The following is a 26644-nucleotide window of genomic DNA, read 5'->3' as shown; positions in this document are numbered from 1 at the left end:
TGGCAGTGGTAGTAGTAGCAGTAGTAACTGCAGCAGTAGTAGTAGTAGTAGTGGTAACAGCAGCAACAGTAGTAGTAATAGTAGTAGTGGTGACATCTTCAAAGAGTTCTATTCGTATTCATTTTAAGGAGTACAATTTATACTGTTGTGTGTTTGTTCTTAAGTGTTTCTTGTTGTCGTTGATTGAGATCAAAGGTGTTGATTCATTATCGACTTACTGCGTTTGAAAAGTAGATAATTTTGCACGGAGAACACAATATGACATCAGCTGAAATGAACACATATCTCTTTACCATCATTATGCACGCCCTATTCATACTACATGTGTTTAAGTAATGGCTGTGGAGGAGTGTGGAGTGGAAGTGTGGAAGTGTGTGGAAGATGACAGTGTGACAGGGTTTTTTCCCTAAAAGAAATGGACATGTCGGCGACGACAGAGTACTAGGGCTTAAGTTTTCTTTGTTTTTTTTGCTTTTAATATATATTAATTACGACAACTGAAGGAAATGCAGATCCCTCTCTGTCTCTATATCTCTGTGTGTGTGTGTGTGTGTGTGTGTGTGTGTGAGAGACATTCATTCCTTGCTGTTTTCAGTACGGGTTCAAGAGGCAGAAATCCACGGGTGAAGTGGATACAGACGATGTTTATCCGGGTGGCAACTACCTGGTTGGACCAGACTTTGAGTTCAAGAAGTTCACAGCCAGTGCTCACTTCGAAGTCTTGAGAGACGTCACTGTCTTCGCTTCAGACAAACTGGAGGTGTTGTTTCAAATAATGGATTAATCTGTGATTAATCTGTTTTTTGTTTGGGGAGGGGGGTGGGTTGTTTTTGTTGTTGTTTTCCTTTCTTTCTTTTTTTTCATCTTTGAAAGTAAATATAATGTATTTTCGTTGTGACATCTTGCTTCAGACAAACTGGAGGTATATTTTCAAACGAATCAATGTGTGATAAATCTGTGCTATAGCTTTTTTTTTCCCCTTTCCATCTTTAAAAGTAAATATAAAGTAGTTTCGTTGTGAATTTTCAGTTATTTTCATCATGTGTTGGGTATTTATCTTCTTACGAACACTGTGCTTTTTGTGTGTGCCTTTTTTTTCTTTTTAACATACTTTCGATTACGAGTACAGTGATGGTACTTAAGAAATGTTTCAGACAAACTGGAGATATTGTTTCAAATGAATTGATGTGTGATAATTCTGTGCTATGATTGTTGTTTCCATCTTTGAAAGTAAATATAACGTATTTTCGTAGTAATTTTCAGTTATCTTCATCATGTGTTGGGTATCTGTATTGTATTGTATTGTATTGTATTATATAATTGTATTGTATTACTCTTTTTTGTCTCTCTGTGTGATATTCGGGCTGCTCTCCTCAGGAAAAGCGCGTCGCTACACTGAGATCACCACCCATTTTTTAATATTTTTTCCTGCCTGCAGTTTTTTTAATTTGTTTTCATATCGAATTGGATTTTGCTACAGAATTTTGCCAGGGACGACCCTTTTGTTGCCGTGAGTTCTTTTACGTGCGCTAAGTGCATGCTGCACACGGGACTTCAGTTTATCGTCTCATCCGAATGACTCGAGTCCAGACCACCACTCAAGGTCTAGTGGTAGGGGAGAAAATACTGGCGACTGTGCCGGGATTCGAACCAGTGCACTCAGATTCTCTCGCTACCTAGGCGGACGCGTTATCTCTAGGCTATCACTCCACTATTTATCTTCTTCGCCTGTTTCTAACTAACACTGTACTTTTTATACATTATTTCGATTACGAGTGCAATGATGGTTCTTTAAGCAATGTTTCGTGAAGACCGTGTTGGGTCATCTGTACTGTGAAATGCAGTCTCTGCCCATAATGCATTTTTAATTAATGTTCAAGGTCCCATTTCCATCTGTATTGGAATGGTCGAAATGAATGTCGACGTTAATTTGCATGTAACTTGTGTGTGTGTGTGTGTGTGTGTGTGTGTGTGTGTGTGTGTGTGTGTGTGTGTGTGTGTGTGTGTGTGTGTGTGTGTGTGTGTTTGATTTTTTTTTTTAAGGTGAAGTTGGACGTGACCTTCCAGTATTTCTTGAAGAAAGAAGACCTGCACATTCTCCATCGGAACTACGACCTTTACTACCAGAACGTTATCAGAACGAGCGCCATTGATGCGTTGAAGGTTTTCTTCTTCTTTTCCTTTTTTTTTGGGGGGGGGGGGGGTGGAGGTGGGGGTATGCATCACTTTATTTGATGATTTGCTCGATGTGTAGGGCCTGTACTTGCATGACAGCTGTCATGCAATAATATAGGCTATGGTGAGTGTGAGTGAGTGAGTGAGTGAGTGTGTGTGTGAGAGAGAGAGAGAGAGAGAGAGGGAGACAGAGAGAGAGAGAGAGAGATTACGGATCTGAGTTTGTTAGTTTTTTCCCTTTTCTGATTTCTCTTTTATACATTACTTTATTTGATACTGTTTTGGTCGACTTGCAGACCCTGTACTTGCATGACAGCTGTCATGCAATATAGGCTATGTTGTGTGTGTGTGTGTGTGTGTGTGTGTGTGTGTGTGTGTGTGTGTGTGTGTGCGTATGTGTGTGTGTGTGTGTGTGTGTGTGTGTGTGTGTGTATGCATATGTGCGTGCGTGTGCGTGTGTGCGCGTGTGTGTGTAAGATTACGGATCTAGGTTTGTTCGTTTTTTGTTGGTTTTTTGTTTTGTTTTGTTTTTCCTTTTCTGATTTAAGTGCTTATGAAATTCGTTTAAAAAATGGCTAGTGCGGTGTATGTGTGTGCATGCATGTGTGCGCATGGTTGTTTGTGCGCGTGTGAGTGCACTGATGTATGTGTGTGGGTGAGACTTCAGTTTGTGTGTTGCCTGCGGCGCCGGGTACAGTGCATGCGTGTGTGACAGTGTTTGCACCTTCGCACGCTCGTGTGAATGTTTGTCCGAGTCTATAATAACTATATTTGTGTTGTGAAACTTTCTGTTTCCGTAGTTGTTATTTTACATTCTACTTCTCTCTCTCTCTCTCTCTCTCTCTCTCTCTCTCTCTCTCTCTCTCTCTCTCTCTCTCTCTCTCTCTCTCACTACTTTTTGCAGATTTGCTACCGATGTGTTCTGATTTGAGAGAGTTACTGAGGAAGATCAATTACCAAATTATACCACAGCCCTACTATAACCATTTTTGCCTCGGGGAGTTGATTTGCTACCGATGTGTTCTGATTTGAGAGAGTTACTGAGGAAGATCAATTACCAAATTATACCACAGCCCTACTATAACCATTTTTGCCTCAGGGAGTTGATTCGCTACCGATGTGTTCTTATTTGAGAGAGTTACTGAGGAAGATCAATTACCAAATTATACCACAGCCCTACTATAACCATTTTTGCCTCAGGGAGTTGATTTGCTACCGATGTGTTCTGATTTGAGAGAGTTACTGAGGAATATCAATTACCAAATTATACCACAGCCCTACTATAACCATTTTTGCCTCAGGGAGTTGATTTGCTACCGATGTGTTCTGATTTGAGACAGTTACTGAGGAAGATCAATTACCAAAATGTGCCACAGGCCTACTATAACCATTTTTGCCTCAGGGAGTTGATTTGCTACCGATGTGTTCTGATTTGAGACAGTTACTGAGGAAGATCAATTACCAAATTACACCACAGGCCTACTATAACCATTTTTGCCTCAGGGAGTTGATTTGCTACCGATGTGTTCTGATTTGAGAGAGTTACTGAGGAAGATCAATTACCAAATTATACCACAGCCCTACTATAACCATTTTTGCCTCAGGGAGTTGATTTGCTACCGATGTGTTCTGATTTGAGAGAGTTACTGAGGAAGATCAATTACCAAATTATACCACAGCCCTACTATAACCATTTTTGCCTCAGGGAGTTGATTTGCTACCGATGTGTTCTGATTTGAGAGAGTTACTGAGGAAGATCAATTACCAAATTATACCACAGCCCAACTATAACCATTTTTGCCTCAGGGAGTTGATTTGCTACCGATGTGTTCTGATTTGAGAGAGTTACTGAGGAAGATCAATTACCAAATTATACCACAGCCCTACTATAACCATTTTTGCCTCAGGGAGTTGATTTGCTACCAATGTGTTCTGATTTGAGAGAGTTACTGAGGAAGATCAATTACCAAATTACACCACAACCCTACTATAACCAGTTTTGCCTCAGGGAGTTGATTTGCTACCGATGTGTTCTGATTTGAGAGAGTTACTGAGGAAGATCAATTACCAGATTATACCACAGCCCTACTATAACCATTTTTGCCTCAGGGAGTTGATTTGCTACCGATGTGTTCTGATTTGAGAGAGTTACTGAGGAAGATCAATTACCAAATTACACCACAGCCTACTATAACCATTTTTGCCTCAGGGAGTTGATTTGCTACCGATGTGTTCTGATTTGAGACAGTTACTGAGGAAAACAAATTACCACAGGCCTACTATAACCATTTTTGCCTCAGGGAGTTGCCCCCAATTTCAAGACACGAGACTTCATCAACAACCGAGAAGAGTTGGAAGCCTCGCTGTTCAAAGCCGTGCGAGAGCGTCTGGGTGGTATCTGCTGTGCTAAGGACTGCGGTCTGTATGAGTTTGGTGAGTAGCAGTGTCCTTCTTCTTCTTAAATAATAATAATAATGTACATTTATATAGCGCCCTTTCTCTCTAAGAGCTCAGGACCCTTTAGATGAAAGAAAAGTATGACAAGTTACATAAAACATTCATGACCACTCTTTCTAAAAAAAAAAATATATATATATATATAAAACCTCCCCCCTCTCCTCCCACTCACACTCTCCCTTTCCCACTCTACAAACATCCAAAGTGAGCTGACATGGGTGGTGTTGAGAACAAGGAAGCTGAGAGTACTTATAGATATGTTTTTAAAAAATGAGTTTTTAGTGATGAGCGAAAAGCAGAAATCAGTAGAATCAGATGCACGGATATGATGAGGAAGGTTGTTCCAGATGTGATGAGCAGCAAAGAAGAAAGAACGTTCACCATAGGTTCTTGTATTGACACGAGGAAGTTTCAAAAGGTAACAGTCAGAGGAAGAGCGGAGATTTCCTGCGGGAGTGTAAAAACACTGATGAGGTCAGAAAGATATGTAGGTCATGCGGAGTGGAAAGCAGAATAGCAGAGACACGCAACTTTGTATTTAATTCTCGCTTCAATGGGGAGCCAATGTAGAGTGCGGAGGTGAGGAGAAATGTGATCAGTACGTGGGACTCTGAGAGTCAGACGGGCAGCACTCTTCTTCTTCTTCTTCTTCTCCTTCCTTAACCCCATGAAAAGTTATTAGGCCGTCTCACTGAAGAGTGTTCACCAGACATATCTTCGTCTCTCACCCAGCCTGGGTAAATGTTTTTTCCCGTCCATTCTGAAACGTTGTCGCCAGTTCATTTTTCTTTTTTTTTCTTTGTTGTTGTTTTTCGTTTTTGCTGTTTTTGTTGTTGTTTTTGTTGTTGTTGTTTAAATGTCTCCCACCACCCCCACCCCCATCACCATCCGTCCCCTTTCCTCAACTGTCCACTACAGGATTTTTTTTTTTTTGGGGGGGGGGGGAGTGGAGGGGGAGTTGGGGGGGGGGGGGGGAGGCAAGGCAATGTATTGGACCAGTGCAGTCGTTAGTATCAGCTGATAGGCCTGCTGGAAATAGTGTGTGTGTGTGTGTGTGTGTGTGTGTGTGTGTGTGTGTGTGTGTGTGTGTGTGCAGTTGCCGGTGTGTGTGTGTGTGTGTGTGTGTGTGTGTGTGTGTGTGTGTGTGTGTGTGTGTGTGTGTGTGTATGTGTGTGTGTTGTCTTCAGTTTAACGTCTTTCCACTTGAAGTGATATTAGACAAAAAAAACAACAAAAAACAAAACAAAAAAAAACCCAAAAAAACGTGGGGGTAGGGGTTGTGGGAGGGGGAGGGGTAAAACTGTGTGTATATGTGGAGGATGAATAGGGAGAGACAACGCTAGGGGAATGGAAAAGTTATAAACGCCAACACCAAACACTATAACAAATGTCCCATAGGACTATGCAGCAAACCTTCTGCAATAACAAACAACATATTGGAATTGTTAATAACACATTCAAAAGAACTTTTGGTGAAGTCTGGCAAAAAACATTTTAGATTCTGACATTCGAATATTACATGGTTGCTAGAAATATGTTCTCCACATATGCATCTGACATCTTTGCTGAACTTAGTTATAAAGCGTTCAGTTTTATCATGTTTGATAATGTATGAATCTGCCTTAATCTTACTGAATTACTGTATGTATTTGACTGATTGACAGTTCCCGGTTGTTGAACATTAATTACACTATGGTTTAAAGCTTTGCCGTTTTCCTGGTATAATTCTCTGACTTTTTTCCACGATGGTTTTTTTTATTTTTTTATTTTTATTTTTATTTTTTTTTTTTTTTAGTATTCGATAACCCTCTTGTACAGACAGAGGCACATAAAGTTATATGGTTCCCTGTTCGTTTTTTGCACCTTTACTTGCAGCCCTGTCAGCCCATTCGTTGTAGAGAATACCAAGATGTGAAGGAACCAGCAAAACGTAATAAGTGTTCCTTTCAAGCTTAAAAGATGTAAAATGTGGCTGATTTCTATTATGATTTTGGATTTGTTCTTAGAATTTGGTGAGTTTAAAGCACATAATACAGATTTGGAATCAACGCAAAACAAGACTTGTAGAAGGCAAATTGGAAGATCAAGAATATGATTTAGAGCCATAAGAACAGCAATAAGTTCAGCAGTAAATATTGAACGATTTTTACCAATATAGTATGATCTTTCTGTTTTCAGTTCTGGTATAACGAAAGCTGAACCTGCTTGGCCATTGTCTAAGAGTGAGCCGTCTGTGTAGATCTGTAAATGATCACAGTATCTATTTTGAAGGTGTACTCGGACTTCCGTTGCCATGATATTCGGATTTTCATTCTTTTTAATGTTAGTATGATTAATATCAAAATGTGCTTTATTCATCTCCCAGATGGGGTATGGACGTACGGTCTTCTGTGTGTCTACGTCTTCTGAATTAATGTCAGACTTTTCGAACAGGCTTGACACAAACGTGCCAATGGGTGTTAAATAAGATATGTTTTTAGCTCTTTTGGGGAAGTTGTTTTCGGATGTAATTTTTACTTCCTCTGATGTATAATTTTCAGTTGTTGAGCTTCTCAATACGTATTTAGCACATGCGAGGTTTCGATATTCATCTAAAGGTAGTACTTCTATTTCTTTGTATGTTCCGAGGGTCGATGCATGGAAAGGTACACCAAGGGCAAGTGCTATATGCTTTACAGTCTATGCTTTGAAGTTTCTTTTGCAAATATTTTGGAGCATTGAAAAAGACTTCTTGTCCATAGGATAGTTTGGATCGAATAAGTGATGATGATAAATGTTTCAAAATCGTTGTATCTTGTCCCCAGTACTGTTTACTCACAATTTTGAGTAAGTTTAAAGATTTTCTTGCTTTTGTTATTATATATTCAATATGGCTATTCCAAGTTAGTTTTGAAGTAAGTATCAATCCTAAAAACTTAACAGTATCTTTATACTGAATTGTCTCATTTTCAATCTTAAATGTTGGTAACTCTTCTGGGTTTGTACCATTGTTAAAAACATAATGTGCGTTTTTTTCTGATGATAATGTAAGACCATTATCAGCAGTATATCTATTTAATATATCTATTTCTCTTTGGTATGTTTTCTTGATATAGTTTAAAGCCCTTTTGGATGTATTCCGTTTCATAGTTACATTCATCCACATACATATATCGTCTGCGTACTGCACTAGGATCACATCTTAGATAAGTGTTTGGGTAAGTCGTTCAACAAGATATTAAATAGAACAGGGGCAATAACAGAACCTTGGGGTAATCCCATGTGAAGAGTTTTAGGATTTGAGTACGTATTCCCGACCCGTACCTGTATACTTCTTTCACTCAGGAAATCTTTGATATAATCATAGAGATGTCCTGAAAAGCCAACAGATTTCAGTTTAAAGAGTAAGTTTGCATGTCAAACTTGATCATAGGCTTTCTTCACATCAAAAAAAGTTGCAAGAACGTTTTTCCTTCTTATCTAGCGAATTGTTGTTTTACATGTGTTTAAGTTTTACCAATTATCAATTGCAGATCTACCTCTCTGAAAGCCCGCTTGGTTATATAAAGGGGATGGGGGTGGGGGTTTTCACCGATTAACACACACACACACACACTCACACACACACACACACACACACACTACACACACACACACACATACACACACACACACACACACACACACACACACACACACACACACACACACACACACACGTGCGCTCGCGCATCCCGACCGCATGCACGCACCCATACACCCTTTATTGTATACACCATCGCACAAGGCATCATGTGTGTGTGTGTGTGTGTGTGTGTGTGTGTGTGTGTGTGTGTGTGTAGCACTGAATACAGCACGAAATCATTTTCGTGTCGAAGAGCCTAAGCCTGGGTGTCAAAGCCTGTAAATGAGAGTGGCACAATGAGCAACAGGCCGGCCATAGAAGGCAGAGTCGTCTGCCTCTGTTTACAGTGAAGTTCGCACATATCATTAATTTTGGAAACATACCGACATCGATATCTTCAGATTCCTGACTTCAAAGCTGTCGGTCGGCTAATTGTCAATAATATGACGCCTACTGAATGTTCTAGAAATAATCTATCGCCACAAATCCTTCAGCTTCCGAGCAAAGTGTTCCACAGAAGTGTGGTTCACATACAGACTTCACAGAAAAGTCAGGACCACTTTACAAGAGCATGTTATTTTGTAAAAACGAGATGATATAAAACTGTGTTGGCTGCGTATGTTTTCTATCATTGACCTGGCTGTTTCAGCCACACATGCACCATGAACAACTTGAAAATGTGTTTGAAAAATCCATATTTCAGCCAAAAAATTGCAATTATTCGTTGGTTTATAAACAGTAGCAATGGTTATTCACCGTCAAAGAATGGAGGAACACATCCAAGAAAGTACCTCTGGTTATGAGTGATGCTCATTACACATTGGCTGTAGCCTATACACTGCTGTTTGCCGAAAATTCAGCATCGTCACAAACACAGAATTGAACTGTGCAGGCTTTCAAGTGGTCGCTAAGTTTTTGTGAACCCTGTATAAACTGTTCGATAATTCAGTGAAATGCCAGGACAGAGTTTCCCTGTCCACTGACTTTCAGATTCCTGGCGGACTGCCCTGCTCTTTCTCTGACTTCTCACGTTTCTACCATCTGCATACGATATTATTAATGAATGTTTTGCATTATCATGATTATGTGTCAACAGCGGACAACTCTGATGTCATGCGCTGACATGCTCTTGGGGAAAGAAAGATTTCGTAACATCTCTCACTTTTGATATTTTCGTGCCGTTTCGTTCGTTAATACCGATGTTGCATGTACACAAATTTGTAATTTCATGAACCAGAGGGCTGAAGAAACTACATGCTGTGCGACGACAAGACGGAGAAGGGGCAATGGGTGTACAATTTTGGTCTTTTACATTGTGCATAATTATTGTATACATTTGTCCATCTCTGTGTGTCAGTTCCATTCAGCGTGCTCGGCCGGACGGTTGCAAGAACTACACGCTGTGCGATGACAAAAGTACAATTTTCTTCTTTCTAATTGTGCTTATCGTACACGTTTATCCATCTCTTGTGTGTTTCATTCAGCATGCCCGGACGGCTGCACAAAAAAAAAAAATAAATAAATAAATAAAGATCCTTCTCACTGTGCATATCCTACACGTTTGTCCATCTTTGTGTGTTAATTTTATTCAGTATGCCCGGACGGCTGTAAAAACCACACGGAGAAGGGGCTGCCGTGGGTACAATCTTGTTCTTTCTCATTGTGTGTGTATCGTAACATTTGTCCATCAGTCTCTTGCGTGTTAATTTCATTCAGTATGCCCGAACGGCTGTAAAAACCACACGGAGAAGGGGCTGCCGTGGGTACAATCTTGTTCTTTCTCATTGTGTTTGTATCGTAACATTTGTCCATCAGTCTCTTGCGTGTTAATTTCCATTCAGCATGCCCAGAGGGCTGCAAGAACTACACGCTGTGCGACGACAAGACGGAGAAGGGGCTGTGGGTGTACGTCAAGTACTTTCAGCTCGGTGCCGTGGACATCCCCTCCACGGTGGAGGAACGGTACCTCCGGGCCCTCACCCAGCTGGAAGATGCTGACCGCGAGATACTGCTGCAGGAGGCCAAGGTGGTGCGAAAGGACACAGAGGCCAAGGTGATGACTGTGTGAGGGTGGGTGTGTTTGAGGATGGGGGCCTGGGGGGGGTGGGGGCGTGCGGTGGGGCGGTTAGGGGAGGGTGGCGGATTTGGTGGGTTTGGGATATGTGTGTGTGTGTGTGTGTGTGTGTGTGTGTGTGTGTGTGTGTGTGTGCGTGCGTGTACGCGCGTAAATGTGAGCGAGCGAGTGTGTGTGTGTGTGTGTGTGTGTGTGTGTGTTGTTGTTGTTGTTGTTGTTGTTTTCACATTGTGTTGAGTCCTATGGAGATGATATTATAGGTGTGTGTGTGTGTGTGTGTGTGTGCGTGCGTGCGCGCGCGTAAATGTATGTGTGTGTGTGTGTGTGTGTGTGTGTGTGTGTGTGATGTTGGTGTTATTTTCACATTGTTGAGTCCTGTGGAGATGAGACAGCAGGTGTGTGTGTGTGTGTGTGTGTGTGTGTGTGTGTGAGTGCGTGTGTGTGTGTGTGTGTGTGTGCGTGCGTGCACGCGTACGCTCACGTGTGTGTGTTTTCACATTGTGTGGATTTGAGCTCTCTCTCTCTCTCTGTTTCTCTCTTTCTTTAATGTGTTTCACGTCTTCTAATTCCAAGCTTTACGTCTTTCTACCACCCCCCACCCTCTCTCCTCCCCACTAGGTGCGTGATATTCAGAACAGAGCCAAAGAAATCAGCCAGGAAGCAGAAGCAGATGCCAAACTGATGGGGTCAGTCGCCACTGCCAACTACACAGCCATCGTGGAGAAAGCTCGGGCGGAGGGCCTGAAATCCCTGTACCAGCGACTGGGCCTCAAGACGCAGGAGCTGAAGAACTCTTTCGACTACCTCCGCACCTTGGGCACCATGGAGAATGTCCACTTCACCATAGACTTCCAGCAGAGAATTGTCGGCAACGTCGGAGGAGGATAATGATAAATGCCTTGTACTCTCTCTATCTCTGTCTCTCTGATCAAGGTACTGTCTCCTGATCTTGGTCAGTGATGTCTTAGGAGTGTGTTGAACAACTGGAGCTGAATGAATGCATAGAGGGCCTAAGAACCCAGCAGTTATCTATGCATGCGAAGTACTTTATTGGATAAGTCCAAGTCAGCGGAGTACCTTATAGTCCACCTCAACGGAGTACCTTATAGGATGAAGTCCACTGCAAGTGGAGGGTTGTTGGTAGTAAGTTTTGTTTTTTATGAAAAAGTTGATACATGTTTTTGCTTTGATGATCAAGAAATTATTATTTTTGAACACATGGTCAATAAGCTTGAAAGGACAGGCTGGGTTTACAGGGGCAGAAGATTTTTTTTGTTTTTGTTCAGCTTCAGGGTATTGTACACTTTGAACAGTATTGCGGCATTTCAGCAAGTAATTGTTGTTGGTAGAGCAGATGAAAATACTGATCAAGAAATCATTATCATCATCTCTGGACGTTGAACACTTCCAGAGAGAACGTTTTATCCTTGGCCTCAAGCAGAGGGAAGTCATGTGCTCACACACACACACACACACACACATATATATATATATATATATATGTGTGTGTGTGTGTGTGTGTGTGTGTGAATCACATTGCACATCCAGCAGTGACAATCATGCTGTAATATGATCACCTTTCTTGATGAAATGTACATCTGCAAAGGAAAATAAGCTCCTGTTGCACTACTGACACAAGGTTATGGACACAATCAAACCATATTTTGATCTACTAATCACCAGTCCCCTGTCCCATGCCTTTTCTGTGTTAAGGTTAACATGAAAATGTATGTATATCATGTATTTTTTTAAATAAAGAATATTATCAAACTGATTTTTATTTCTGGTCTTCATTTCTATTTCTTTCTCACAGCCTGTTGACTAAAGTGTTTCTGTTTCCACTAAAGTTCTTAGAAAACACAGCCTCATGTTAGATGTGTTTACACATGCATGATTCCACAGAAGAAATCTGTACTGTTCTGATCACACATTCCATCCCATCTAGGTTCTGTACTTCATATAATTCAGAACTGAAGGTCTTAGATCAGACTGTTCATTACAGATCACTGGATATATTCATTGAAATGTTTCGCTTGTTAGAAACACATCTGCAAGTCTACAGATAATGAACTAATCTAGATGCCTCCGTTCACGTCAGCAAAAAAACATAAAGTGAAATACATACTTTTCTTTCTGACAGAAAAGAGGTGGGGGATAAGAACCAAAAACAAACACAACATACTAAACTATAGATGAGAATTTTCTCAAATACTTCTGCTTCTGGAAAATGGAAGACAAACAGGTATATCAAAAATGAGGACAGACTTCCTTCACAATGTACAGGAGACTGGACTGGAAAGAAAGGAGAAAAGAAAAGATATGGAAAATAATACCAGACAAAAATAAAAAAAGAGGAGTTCCTTTGTATTCTCCCAGGTTGGCTGGTATACCATGTCCAGATAAATTCTGGTGAGAGAGAGAGAGAGAGAGTGCATGTGTGTGCAGTGCGTGCATATGTGAGTATGCACAAGTTGGGGGGTTTTTTGTTGTTTTTTTTATTAATATGCACTTGTATATATCCTAATTTCTACTGTATCTGTGTATGATTTTTTATCTATGTTCGTACCTTGTTATGTACTATCCCTCCCCCCCACCCCCCAATATTCCTTGTGACCCTTGTACACATGGTAATAAAGACATATTCTATTGTATTCTCTGAACAAAAAAACAGGAGATCCTTTGTGTTCTCCTAATTTGGCTACTATACTTACTGTATCAAGTGAAATTCTTTATTTCCTGGTGGTTGATACTATTTATAACTGAAAGAATTACCCAGCAACCCCTGGGTGCCTGGTTAGCTCTGTTGGTAGAGCGCCAAGCTCTCATTCATAATGTTGTGAATTCAAATCACATGCACCCAACATTAAAGTTGTCATTTTTACTGTTCACCTTAAATGTTGTCATTCGTGATGTCTGTGAAGTGTTTGATAGGTCTCCGTCTTCAGATTTTCCTGGGATGTGAGTACACCTAACATTTATATCATCTAAAGTGAGTATCGATTTTAAAGCCAAATTTAACCAATATCGCCATGGGAGTTCATCTGCAGGTATTTCATGTTTATGTCCACTACCAATTATATCTATTTCTTCTCTAAATATGGGGATAGCATGTGTGTGTGTGTGTGTGTGTGTGTGTGTGTGTGTGTGTGTGTGTGTGTTTCTATGTCTTTATATTCCCCCACCTTGTCTTGCATACATACATATCTTTCACACACACAAAAAAAGAAACAATTATCAGAACAAAAATTACTACAAGAAATTATTATTTCAAGCATTTATATGCATCTGATCATGTCAGACCAGGGACTTCATTCTCCACCTCTTTGACGCATATAAATTAGCAACAACAAGTATATGTACGTATAATATATGGTACGTTTTGTAGTTTTTCAACATGTAAAATTTGGCAATAAACAGTAAAATAACCTGAAAAATAAAGACCAACAAGCCATTAAGCAGCATTTTTATGACAGAATGAAGACCGTTTAAAGTAATTCAACAATCCAGCAAAAAAAAAAAAAGAGAAAAGAAAAGTATGCTATATCTGACCAATGGCAACCCATTGACTCAAATATGAAACTAAATGTGCGTGTGATTTTTTTTCTTTCATAACAAATACCACTTCAACAAAGAAAAATATGATATAACAAGTAGTAAATGCATGAAGCATAAACAATTTTCAAACAAACAGCAAGGTTGACTGAACAGCATAAGCAGTTGTTTGTACATGATCAAATTTAGAAAGCAACTCTTACATCACAAAATACATGCGAATATCTCAGTAAGTCTTTTTCTTTCTATTTCCTTAAATTTCTACATCAAATTTGGTTCTCTCTGTGCGTTTGTTTATAACATACATTGCATTTTGTTGCTGTATGGTGGGTGAGAAGGTTGGGGGGTGAGGAGATTGTGGTGGGGGGTACAGGGAAGGGGGAAGGGAAATTGAGTGTAACCGCAATGCAGACAGCAGCACAAAGGCGCTCTCAACAGGTTTGTTGTTGCATGTTCTGCACAGTGCAATCCTTGGCCCTGTCTCCTAGTTGTGCAGTCAGGCTCCCTTCAAGACTTGCTAGGTCATTCAACAGCTGCTGACCAATGAAAATTCTGGCATTAAGGCTCTTTTTCCTTGTGCTGGAGACAGTCATATTCAAGCTGGATGGCATACGTCCTTAGTTAGAATGCCACCAGATCAACTTACTTCCAAGAGTAACAAGATGGGAAAAGAGTGCATGGAAGATCAACAGAGACACAGCACAGAACGGCTGAAAAAGAACTGGAGCTGAACGTACCTGGGGGGGAAAGCCAGCAGCAGTGGAGATCTCGGGTGACAGCAGCATGTGCCACCCGGAAGAGGATGAAAATCAGATCAAATAAGACACTGATATTCAAGTCAACATATCACTCTTCAGTCATGACTATGCACTGCCATGAAAAGAAACTGAACATATCTCCCTTAGATTTTTTTTTTTACTTAATAATTACTGCAAGTAATTCTGCAACACACCCAACTTTTTTCATTTATTTTCTTATACTTGGAAAAGAAAGGATAAATATTCCTTATTCTTTCCCTGGATTGTGAAGTTGTGACTTAAGTAGAAAAAAAAAGATCAAAAGACTCTTTCTGGATTCATTTTCACAAGGATGTGGCAGTTGCTGGCTTGGGGAATTGTCAGAGTGGACTGGGAGCCACATGTTCCACCCTACATTTGCTGTGCCTTCAGTTTTGTTCTCCAGTGCAACAGCCTGAGAGCCAAACTGTACGACGGAATCTACCATTCCCTCCTCAGTGGGTACACACAACTCAATGTCTGTGACAGACACATTTCAGTGTTTGTGACCTCTCCAGGACTGCCTGAACTCTGCACCTGACCTCTTGACAGGGATACAACCATGGGGTTCTACAAAGAAAGGAAGGGAAAATCTTTGGAGGGTCTACACTGAGATTTAGGTGTGGGGCCGGGGGGCCTGGGGGGGGGGTCATGGGGGATGGGGGGGCTCACTTGGCATCCTTTGTGTTGTAGGGCAAGGTGAACTGTTGAGTTGTTGCTGTTTAGTTCTAATCATTTCAAAGTAAAACAAATACACAAAACCCACCAAAACCACAGTGCTTCTGTCATGAAATGAAAAACAAACACAAAAAAAAAGTTCCTAAAATGGAACCAGATTCTTAACAAATATTTTGGAAACAGACATATTCAGACAATAATTTAAATTCAGAGTCTGCATAAGCCTATGATTTATGTCCTTTATACATATATCTGAGATTATCTTTTCATAACAACACGCTCTTTTTATACAAAGCATCAAGAAAGTAAAGAAAAAATCATTAGCGCCAGTGATGAAAACAGATTTTACTTTCATGCTGAACTTCATCTTCTACACAGATAAAAAAAAAAACAAACAATGTATGTACACATGTGTGGGTGTGATGTGTACAGAATGAGAGGTGTGATGTGTATGTTCTTGAATATCATTTCATCCAGTTACAATGCTTCTGTTCTCAAGTTTCATTTTTCTTCATTCTACACATGATAAACAGTAACACATTTTGGGGGTTCAGATTTGTAAGGCTTTATAATTATGGCCAAATTCCTTTGGGTTTTTTAGTTGTTTTTAAGATTTTCATGGCACACGATCAGTGTTCAATCATTTTCTTCTATATATTTATAAGGAGTCTCAGCAACATTCTTTTCCATAAGCTAAATATCAATTTATAAAAAAAAAAAAATCAACAGACTGTGAACATAATAAACTATAGACGTAGTTATGCCATCTGTAGTTCAGAGTGAACTGGGTGTATTCCAGCAATCCACAGGAAATGTGAAACAGAGCACAGGTCCAAAGTCAAGACTGGTCAATCTGAGTGCCTGTTGTATTGCTCCTCTCATTTCAGTTATGAACGCTTGCTATCAAAGTAAAAACAACAATGGAAGGTCACATATTACACCTCAAATATTTTTTTGTTTTTATAGACAGTTTAAGCAAACAAACAGCGCCTTTAACAGTATGACAGGTGAAAGAAATGAAAACAAACAGATGTTGAGCACAGAGACTAAGCACGCTTTCCATTGTAACAAGTTCACATCTTGCAATAATAAGATTATTTGTATATATAATAGTAAGATTTTTTTGGCAAACGTATCTGAAAAAGCTAAATAGCAATCATAATTCTACATCTCATGCTAACACCATTGATTTTTTTCATTACATAATAGCACATCTGGAACAGCTGAAAAGAGAATCATCTCTCACTTCTGTGCTGATCCACTGTTCAAAGCGTTAAATTGCCTGGATGTTTCCTCACTTGTTCAACATTACTCTAGTCTGTGTTTCTGACTCACTGAAACTTTTCTATGATTTCCCAATTATTCCAGCATGAAATGTATAAAGTCACATACTCTTACTCTGTCAGTCTCTCTCCCTCTCTCTCTCTCTCTCTCTAACACACATACACACACACACACAGTAATAAACACACATTTGTAATAGGTATGTGCAACTCCTCAAAATATTCATTCCAAAAGTACCTAAACTCAATGACAAACCAAAATAAGACACAAGCTGCACTAAAAATTAACACAGCTTTGACAGAACTTTACATACATCCAAAGGCTTCAATTTTGTAGTTGTGGTTATAGATCCAATATTACCCATATCATAGCACAGTAGTTCTGCATTACTTGCTTGTTTCTTTTCAGTTTGATATGCTTAGTTACTGCCTTACATTCTGATCTGTCTGTTTAACATTTCAAAATGCCTTCCTGGATGCCTATCAATCCATCCATCCACCAACCTGCATATCCACCTTTCTGTTTATTTATTGTTCATAACTATAGCAACAGATAAAAAGTCTGCACATTTTGCATATCCTAGTAACAAAGGAAAAAAAACAAACTGTAATGATCTTCCAAAAGCTGGATATTAACCCTTTTTAGACATACGTGACACTGCTCATAATCACAAACAATTCTCACTTTCTCTTGTCAGTTGTGTCAACATGTTGTTCTATCCTTCTTCCATTTTTTTTCTCCCTTTTTTTTTTTTCTTTTTAAAGTTCAGATTTATCTGCAATACCCACACATTGACATGTATCCCAGCCACCTATTCATAAATACAATCACACTCACACACACACATACACACAAACAGAGGCTTCACCCTGTACTTTCTAATGACACTTTCTGATTATACTGATTGCCAAAAAAGACCAAGAAGAAGAAGAAGACAGAGTAATCATCACAAACAAGCTCTTCCCCAAGCGTCCCAAGCGCATGCCTTCAAAGGTAAAAACACCCACCAAATAACAACACACTTTTCGCAAAAAAAAAGCACTTGTATTGAAAAGAAGCTGCTTCTGACAGAACAGAAGCAGCAGCAGCAGGTAATATCTCCACATTCCTGTCCTCCCACCCACCCACCCCCGTCACATTTTCCACGTCAGGTCGCACACCTGGGCTATGTGGTCAGAAGGGAAGACAACACTTGGAAGACCGGAGTGGAGAGTGACCTCCTCATGTGTGGGCATGGGTACCACCTGCTGGACAGCCAGCGTCTTGGCATCGACGAAGATGTAGTCCAGCATGCCGTGGAAGTTGGGCGTGAAGTTGGTGTAGTCCACGAAACCGCAAGCGCTCTTCAGGTCCATGTCGTGCCGCAGCTCCAACCCTTCGATCCTTTCCTTTTCACCGCCTGCATGTTTAATAAACAGGAATCAATCAGTCACACTGCTTCATAGGCATGCACACAAGAGAAGAAGAAGAAGACGAAAGGCAGGTAATAGTGATATACCTGGCTCTGTATGTAAATCCTTTAAGGTTAACGGTTCCATAGCCTCTTTTAGTCATCAGGGTAGTGAATTCATAGTCACTGTGTCTAGGGCTCAGCTTAGGAAGGCAGGGCCCAATCCTCTCCTTCGGCTTCAACTGCTTTAACCTTCCCCAGCTGAAGTCAGGTACCCATTCAGACCAGGGCAGATTGAGGAAAACCAGAGTAAAGTGCCTTTCCCAAGGACACATCAACACGTTCTGCAGAAGCTTTTTTTTTTTTCGCCGTTTTAAAATGAAAAATGCATTTCAAAAAGCTTTGCATGCAAACTCTTCTTTTTCTTTTCACTTCAGAAGCCATGATCTGATGCAAATGAAAACCGCACTATTTTTGGCAAAAATGTATGACAATCTTGCAATCTTGCATGTTGTTAGAGCCTACAGACTCCTATGACAAAGTAACAGCTTGGGAAAAAAACATACAAGGAGCGCCAACAGTGAACAAAAAGTGGTGGACAGGAGTTGCTAAACATTCATTAAGCAGTACTGACACCACCTGAAGAATGACACAAACCTTCTTTGTTTCAATTCAAAATGAAACTTCAGTCACTTTTTCTTTAATCCATGTCTACATGCTCTCAATATCATACCAGATGTAGCCTTTGCTTTATTTATTTGACACAGTTGCATCATTTGAAAAGTATGACAGTAGCAAGACTTAGAGGATCAACAATGGTAATAAGAAAAAAAAAAATTCAAGCACAAAAGTATAAAACTAAAATCTGTTTCTGATTTTCACTCTAAAATCTCTCCAGCACATAATAATTATTGTTCATCCTGTAAACTAATGTTGATTTTTACATACAATGTTTTTCACACGGCACATTGTTATATCAAAAATAACTGGAATTTACAGCACATTTGATTTTACTTGATAACGAAAGAGACATGAACAAAGAGGTAAAGGCAGAGAGAAGCTGGTAATTAATAATGGCACAAAAATATGATCATCCTTCGAACAGCCAATACGTTTTTCCCTTTTTTTTCATTTTAAGAATGATAAAACTGGAACACAAAACACAGTAAAGGAGTACAGTCTGTAGTTCTCTTACCATCATTCCAATCCAGATAGTCTTGGGGAACATGTTTTTGAGTCATCAGCTGAACTATGCCACGGTTGGGGGTACTGTTGAAGTCCCCACAAAACACTACAGAAATGGTTTTGCCCTGCACACACACACAAGATATATTTCCATCTGCACATAATATATATATATATATATATATATATATATATATATATATATATATATATATATATATATATATATATATACACACACACACAAAGTTTGAGAGGAATGTATTGTATTATTTTTTACTGTGTTGTACTATGTTTTACTGTGTTGTACTGTATTGTATTCTATTGTATTCTATTGCATTGTATTCTATTGTATTCTATTGGATTACTCTTTTGTCACAACAGATTAATCTGTGTGAAATTTGGGATGCTCTACCAGGGAGAAAGAGTCACTACAGTAAGAGTGCCATACTTTTTTTTTCCGTATGCAATTCTGTCCACAAGTGGATTTGTTTTTCTTTCAAAGCGGATTTTTCTGCAGAAATAAATTTGCTAGGGACAACCCTTTTGTTGCCGTGGGATGTTTTACACGCACGAATATGTACTGCAACACAAAAAAGCAAATAAATGATTTTGCAAAATGAAATACATAAACTTGATCTAACACAAGAAAATGATTCTAAAAACTTTTAGATGATCTGGTGTTCATTAACTCATCAAGTTCTCTTTCTCTCTTACTCATAGTGATTGCATACATATAACAGTGCATAAACTCCGCACATGTCTAAATGACAATGCATAAATGTGGATTTGTTGATATATGGAAATGTATACTCGTGCAGTAAAATTATGCATCTATGTGTGCATATCTGTGCTTGTCTGCAAGTTTCTGTGAAGGAGTGAAGTATCACCTTTCCCTCTGAGCCACATACACTCATTTTGAGGAAAAAGCATAGTAGAGTTCACTGCATCAACATTTTCAATGGATCTATGGACAGTGCTGAAGTGCCAGTTTATATGCCTTCATGTTATCAGATGCAGTATCTATAACACATTTACGTATTCCCATGATCTAGACATGATTCAGCTGAATAATCTAATAACTTGGACCCAGCCACAGCAGGTGCAACCTAGCCAGAACTGAAAATGGTTACAATGCTGGTGCTGTAGGCTTTACAACCTGCAAAAAAGTTCTGTTTTCTAAACTTCAGTATTCTTCTAGTGGTATGTGACCTTGTACAGTTTCAAATACTGAACCACTACAAAAATGAAGACAAACTGCTGCCTCAGATAAAAAATAAAAAAAATCTTTTAAAACTTTCATGCACCCAAACAACTGTACATCAACTGAATGCACATGCACACAAACACACACACAACATTCATATTCACATTGTATTCAACAAGCACAACTCCCCAAAATGATTTTTTAAAAAAACAACATATCCCACTGCTCTTGCACTTAAGCAATTCAATAATAATAATAAGCAACCAGTCTACCTGCTGTTGATAGGGCAGACAGACGGCCTGTATATGCCGCAGACAAGTGGCACCCTGCAAGAGACGCATGTGCCCAGCCTTGGGATGAAAGTAGAGGTGGGTGTTGGCCAGGCAAAGGTAACGCCCCCGCTGCTTCGTGGACTCCACCACCATTGTCTGCAGCACTGTGCTACGCTCTTCCATACTGGTCAGCAATGCCGGAAGACGGCGCACTGCCGCCTGCAGATCCGAGCATGCTGGGTCAGTAAGCAACATCTCTGTCAGGTTCATGTCTTCCTGGCTGACAATCCTGTAACAAGGCATTAACAACCACCTTCAGAAACATGTAAGGAGACATCGTTCTGTATTAATAAAAGATTTTACATCACTGAACAGTATTATGCAAACAAAATAACTCATCAATGAAATACAGCTAGCATGCTTAAGGTCTAGTATTTATTAAAAAAAACAAAAAAACAAGGGAAACACCAAATCAGCAGTTTCACCAAGAATGAAAAGAATCAGCTTCAAAGATTTACAAGGAAACACAGACAATTTTGACATTAGCCAAGACAAAATCTGCACTGTTATGTAGGTGGAAAAGGAAATTTTCTTGAACATTTGAGGTAACGGAAGTAAAATGAGTCCTCTCTCTCTCTCTCTGGAGCTGTCTGGAGCTTAATGATGTGGTGTGGTGTGGTGTGGTGTGGTGTAGTGTGGTGTGATGTGGTGTGGAGTTGTGCTGTGTTGCATTGTGTTGTACATGAATGTGTGCATGCATGTGTGAGTGGGTCACTGTGTGTGTCACTATGTAGGTATCTGTGTCACATTGTATGCATGTGAGAGACAGACTCAGAGAGACAGACTCAAAGACAGAAACAGAGGGAGTCACTCACAGATCTCTACTGATACTAGACAAAAATTTAAGCACATAAATGCCAACCAAAAACATCACCTGAACTTGTCTCTGCGGACAAACATGGCCACTCCTTCGCACCCCTGTCCTTGCTGTCCCTTGATCCTCAATGATCCGGTGAAGTCAAGAAGATCAAGGGAGGGCAACAACTCGTTTTCAAACAACTTGCGGTCCACTTCTTGCAAACACAAAATGTCTGCATTATATCCTGAAACAGTGAAAGAAGAAAACATTTTTTTTAAGTACAAAGAATATTTGTTCCACTTCTCCAATTTCTTAACATAGCAATATGTCTAAAACTAATATTAAAGTCAATTTTCAATCAACTTGTGATGCACTTCTACCTGAAAAAAAAAATCTGTTCAGCTTCAAATAAAAAAACAAAAAACACATGATACAGGACATTGTGTTTCAACTTTCACATATATATATATATATATATATATATATATATAGAGAGAGAGAGAGAGAGAGAGAGAGAGAGAGAGAGAGAGAGAGAGAGAATTTACAGACGAGTGCTGTACATCAGTACCATGGGTAAGCATTTCTTTTGGAATTCTGGCATACAAGCCAATTATTATTACATCAGGATATTTTAGAATATAATATACATATATATTTCAGAACAGTATTTTAGAATATATTCTAAATAACATATATATAAAAACAAAAAAATTAATGAATATATAAAATTGAACTAGTATGTATATAAATGTATATATAAGCATGGATACGTGGGCTGCTTGATGGTGCCAAAGGTTGGGAACGCACAGTTGACCTTCCAGAGGGGAAGAAACACCCTGAAATCATCAGCAAAAGCGGCATGAGACCTGACATAGTACTCCACTCCAACAGTCCAAGGCAATAAACAAGTGATTCTGACTGAGCTCACTGTGCCATACAAAAGCAGAATGGAGGAAGCCAAGACCAAGAAGTATTCTCATTTAGAGAATCTGGCTTCCATGCCAAAGTCCTCGGCATAGAGATTGGTGCAAGAGGGTCTGTGAATGCATCTGCCTACAACCTCATGAAACAGCTGCTGATTTCTGACAGAGAGAGGACAACTCACTCACTCACTTGTCTGACAAGGGTTCTCAAGGCAATGGTTGAAGCAGCAGAAAAGAATTCCTGCTGGATCTGGTCGAGGAGGAATGAAAGTAAACTTCATAAGGAATTATTTTCCCAACTAAAACTAGGCGTATGATGGCTCAGTGGTTAGAACGTCTGCCAGAAAAGGTGACTCAGTCCTGAAGTGGCATCCATCCTGGAGGTGCGGGTTCAAACCTGCAAAGGACCAGGGAGGAAAAAAGCAGCAATATAAGGGCATCCAGGAGTCATGACCTGAGTGCGGCCCAGCCCCCTAAGAGTGGAAGGAGTCAAGGGCTGAAACACTTGACTGTGGGGGACTTCTTCTCTGAAGACCTTGCACTATCCAGCTCTTCCTGGAGTTTCTTATCACTGTATAAATATATATATATATATATATATATATATATATAGAGAGAGAGAGAGAGAGAGAGAGAGAGAGAGAGACAGGTAGATAGATTATAGATATACATACATACATATTCATATATATATATATTATAAAGTTCTTTCAAGCATACTGCCATGCAGCACAATTTCAATTATTCATTATATCAATATAGAAAACAAAAGAACTTTTCAATTCTTATTCATTCATCGAATCAGTCTGTTTCTTCTATCAGTTCTATTAACTTCTAATTAGTAACAGATTATCTATAACCATCATAATAACACCCTGTTTCAGTTATGTTCAAGCTTTCCTTCAATAATGTGTGTATGCATGCACGCACACACACACACACACACACACACACACACATTTTCATCCAAATACATGATACACTGCCAAACCTGTGATTTCTTTCAGAAGCAGCTGTCTACGGTAGTCCATGTCCAAGGCATATGGTGGGCAGTAAGAAAATAAGACATCTCTTGCAAAATCTGAATCTGAGTAGGTGTCTGCCAGCAGGTTGTAACTCACCACTCTGAAACTAAAACAGAAAATACTTTTTTTTTTTTTTTTTTTTTTTTTTTTTTTTTTACACAGCATGTAATGTTAAATGATCAATCCCTAGTTTGGACAAAATTCTTTTAAAATTTATATGCTCTGATCTGCATGAATATTCTGTGTGCTACTGTGTATTTATGCAAAATTGTTTGTGAACATGCACATGTATGGCTTCTTTTTTTTTTCTTTCTTTTTTTATTTTTATTTTTATTTTTTAGTGTCCATGTATGTGGATCAGTATGCATATAATGTCATACCCCTTTCCCATGTCCTCAGTCTGGTCTTCAACCTATTGTCTTACACCTCTCAACTCTCTCTCCTCCCAATCTTCTCAAATTATACGAAAGTACTAAACCCTTACAGTCAGTCATTGTCACCTGCTCAAAATTGATATATGATTCAGTGACTGGACAGATGGCCAAGACAAAGTCAGAAGTGTTGAATATGCTGTCAGTTTCGTCACTGTCATTGTCATCACCTTGGTGCTCTAACCAATCATCAGACAAGAAAGAGCATCTCTCATCATCATTACTGTACATAATTATCCGTAAAGCCTGCAAAGTTGTATAAACCCATTGACTGGGACCACTGTCTTGGCTGTACAAAGTTTCTGATGTCAGATCATATGTCCTGAGTCAAATACTAAAATAGCTACCAAGTTCACCCATGTCAAGGTCAATAGTCATCAGGCCTACTGTCATCCAAAGTGATGCAACTGGTAGTTCAATATATTTTGGATGACCTGGTCATTTTCATTTGACCTTGAAGATGATGCAATTAATGTGTTTGTGTGTGTGTGAGAGAGATGAAACAGACTGACCGACTCAGTGACAGAAACAGCTCAGACATGATATTTTATACATGTGTGTGTGTGTGTGTGTGTGTGTGTGTGTGTGTGTATGTGTGTGTGTGTGTGTGTTTGTTTGGACTGTTTGGATGGCCTATAACTGATATTATTTTTTTAAACATAAAAGCAGGTGTCAAGGAGATAGGACTTGCAAGAATTCTAAATCAGTGCCTTTGTCAGTTCTTTCTACACAGGTAAAGATCTCACACAACCAATGTCACTGATTCTGAGTGTGTGTGTGTGTGTGTGTGTGTGTGTGTGTGTGTGTGTGTGATCATGTGTATGTGTGTGTGTGTGTGAGAGAGAGAGAGAGAGAGAGAGAGAGAGAGAGAGAGAGAGAGAGAGAGAGAGAGTTCTTCATACGCAGCTAACCAGATTTGCAATATGAGATGACAATTCACACAGCAAAATGTATCAAGAGGTCTGCTAATGGTATCTTGGATTCCAGTTTATAAATTTTACTGAAACTGAACTGGGGTGACTGTCCCACCAACAGAAATAAAAACATACTTCCATTTTTACTCAGAACACTATAAAAGTAAAACTAAATTAATTAAATTATGTATCCAGCCAACCAAACCTACTGTTCATCATCTGTTCTTGTTGGTGTATACAAGTGTCTTGTTTCAAAGGGGCATACACCAGGTCCTGGCTTCACTTCTTCTGATACAACAAAGTCTTCTCTCCCAGTTCTTCCATTCCTGCCTGGCACACAAGCAAGTTTCAAACGCATACCAATATCTGCTGTTGTTGGTGTGTAGATTTGATCCAAGCACCTAGAAGAAACCATATCACAGTTATTCTCCTGACTAGCTTCTCCACCTTCAGCACCCAGAACTTCTTCCTTTGGAGAGGACTCCACCTTTTCCCATGAAAACACACAGTGCTGCAGATCTGCAAACTCAAGTTCAAATCTCGGGAATATGGGAAAGCCTGCCATAATCGATGTTGGCAGGGGTAGAAGCTTTACTGTAGGGGCATTGACAGTGATGGGGATGTCTGTATTTCCAATTCTGAGCCTGTTTCCCTCTGCCCATGCCACTCTGTTGGGTATGGTCTCATCGACTTTCCGCCCACTGATATTCACGATCAGAACATTCAAATTATTTTCTGCGTCTTCTTCTCTGCTAGTATCGTTTATATTGCTGTTGGCTGCTATGTTCTTTTTCTTTTTCTTCTTTTTAAACAGACTTTTTGCTAGATTAGTTTTCAATCGATTTATTGCAGTGCCAACATCTTCCAACTGCTTGCGGTCAAGATTGTAGGCCCTCGTAGTACTTCCTTCGTGACAGTATTCTACTGTAATCTGCATCTTTTCGTCCCCAGGAATACATCGCACATACGCTGAAGCCATTCTTTTCTCAAGAAAATGTTTATGTCTCGCACTCAAAACGTTTGCAACTACAAATCGCAATCCTCGATGAATCCACATGAGGACAGGAAGTTGACAGGTTGTTACGAAAAATATTCCTTTTTGTTAAAAGAGCTGACAACGAACCCGGATCCAAAGGGTAACCAGTTATCTCTTACATTTCTGTTTAATAATTTGTTTGTGTCAAGTTATGTGACATTTGTGTTCACGAAACAAAACAATGGGGGAATCAGTCTATCGACCGAAAGTGACAAATACAAATCAATGTCATCCGCTTCCCTAAAATATCTTTCGACCGGAAATGCGGACAAAACTCTCGTTCGCCTTGGCATTTCTGATCCACTTTGCTCCTTCACTAGACACTCCCATCCCCCCTCCTATCCCTGTGTGTGTGTGTGTGTGTGTGTGTGTGTGTGTGTGTGTGTGTGTGTGTGCGTGTATGTGTGTCAGTGTGTGTGTGTGTCTGAGTGTCCGCAGTGAGCCTCTGTGTGTCGGTGTGTGTCAGTGTGTGCCGTGCGTGCGGCCGGTGTGTGTGTATGTGCCACAGTGTGTGTGTGTGTGTGTGTGTGTGTGTGTGTGTGTCTGTCTGTCTGTCTTGTCTGTGTGTTTGTCTGTCTACATGTCGTCTCGTCACCGGTGAGCTGCACACACTCGGCGCTGCGCTGAAACGGCAGAACCCAAGGCAACCATGGTAAAAGCGTTGTCCTGTGCCGGGCCCGGCAAATTATATACGAAAAATCAACTCTGATAGTTACACAAAATATATATGTAGCCGGGTTGGCTACGATCTTCGTTGGGCCAGCTTAGCAGACGATTTTTGTGACTCGCCGAAGGTTACCAA

General features: G+C 39.8%; 2 protein-coding genes across 2 annotated transcripts in view; one reads left to right on the top strand and one right to left on the bottom strand.

The window, feature by feature from the left end:
* Positions 1–12084, top strand: part of LOC143286359 (uncharacterized) — a 14908-nt gene extending 2824 nt beyond the window's left edge. Inside the window, exons 3-7 of the mRNA XM_076593903.1 lie at positions 596–760; positions 2044–2163; positions 4476–4608; positions 10078–10289; positions 10929–12084. Coding sequence (XP_076450018.1) covers positions 596–760; positions 2044–2163; positions 4476–4608; positions 10078–10289; positions 10929–11198 — 900 coding nt within the window. The 3' untranslated portion in view covers positions 11199–12084. The remainder of the gene's footprint in view (positions 1–595; positions 761–2043; positions 2164–4475; positions 4609–10077; positions 10290–10928) is intronic.
* A 1468-nt stretch (positions 12085–13552) lies between these two features.
* LOC143286349 (2',5'-phosphodiesterase 12-like) lies at positions 13553–26057 on the bottom strand. The gene is made up of 6 exons (XM_076593893.1): positions 25016–26057; positions 23428–23567; positions 21589–21757; positions 20655–20943; positions 19186–19300; positions 13553–17999 (listed from the first exon to the last, which is right to left on the bottom strand). The coding sequence occupies exons 1-6, from the start codon at positions 25861–25863 to the stop codon at positions 17734–17736; spliced, it is 1827 nt and encodes a 608-aa protein (XP_076450008.1). The 5' UTR covers positions 25864–26057; the 3' UTR covers positions 13553–17733.
* Between the last annotated feature and the right edge of the window lie 587 nt (positions 26058–26644).

This window comes from Babylonia areolata, chromosome 1 (genome assembly GCF_041734735.1).
Source record: "Babylonia areolata isolate BAREFJ2019XMU chromosome 1, ASM4173473v1, whole genome shotgun sequence".
NCBI lineage: Eukaryota > Metazoa > Mollusca > Gastropoda > Neogastropoda > Buccinidae > Babylonia > Babylonia areolata.
This window is presented reverse-complemented; position numbering and strand designations above follow the sequence as displayed.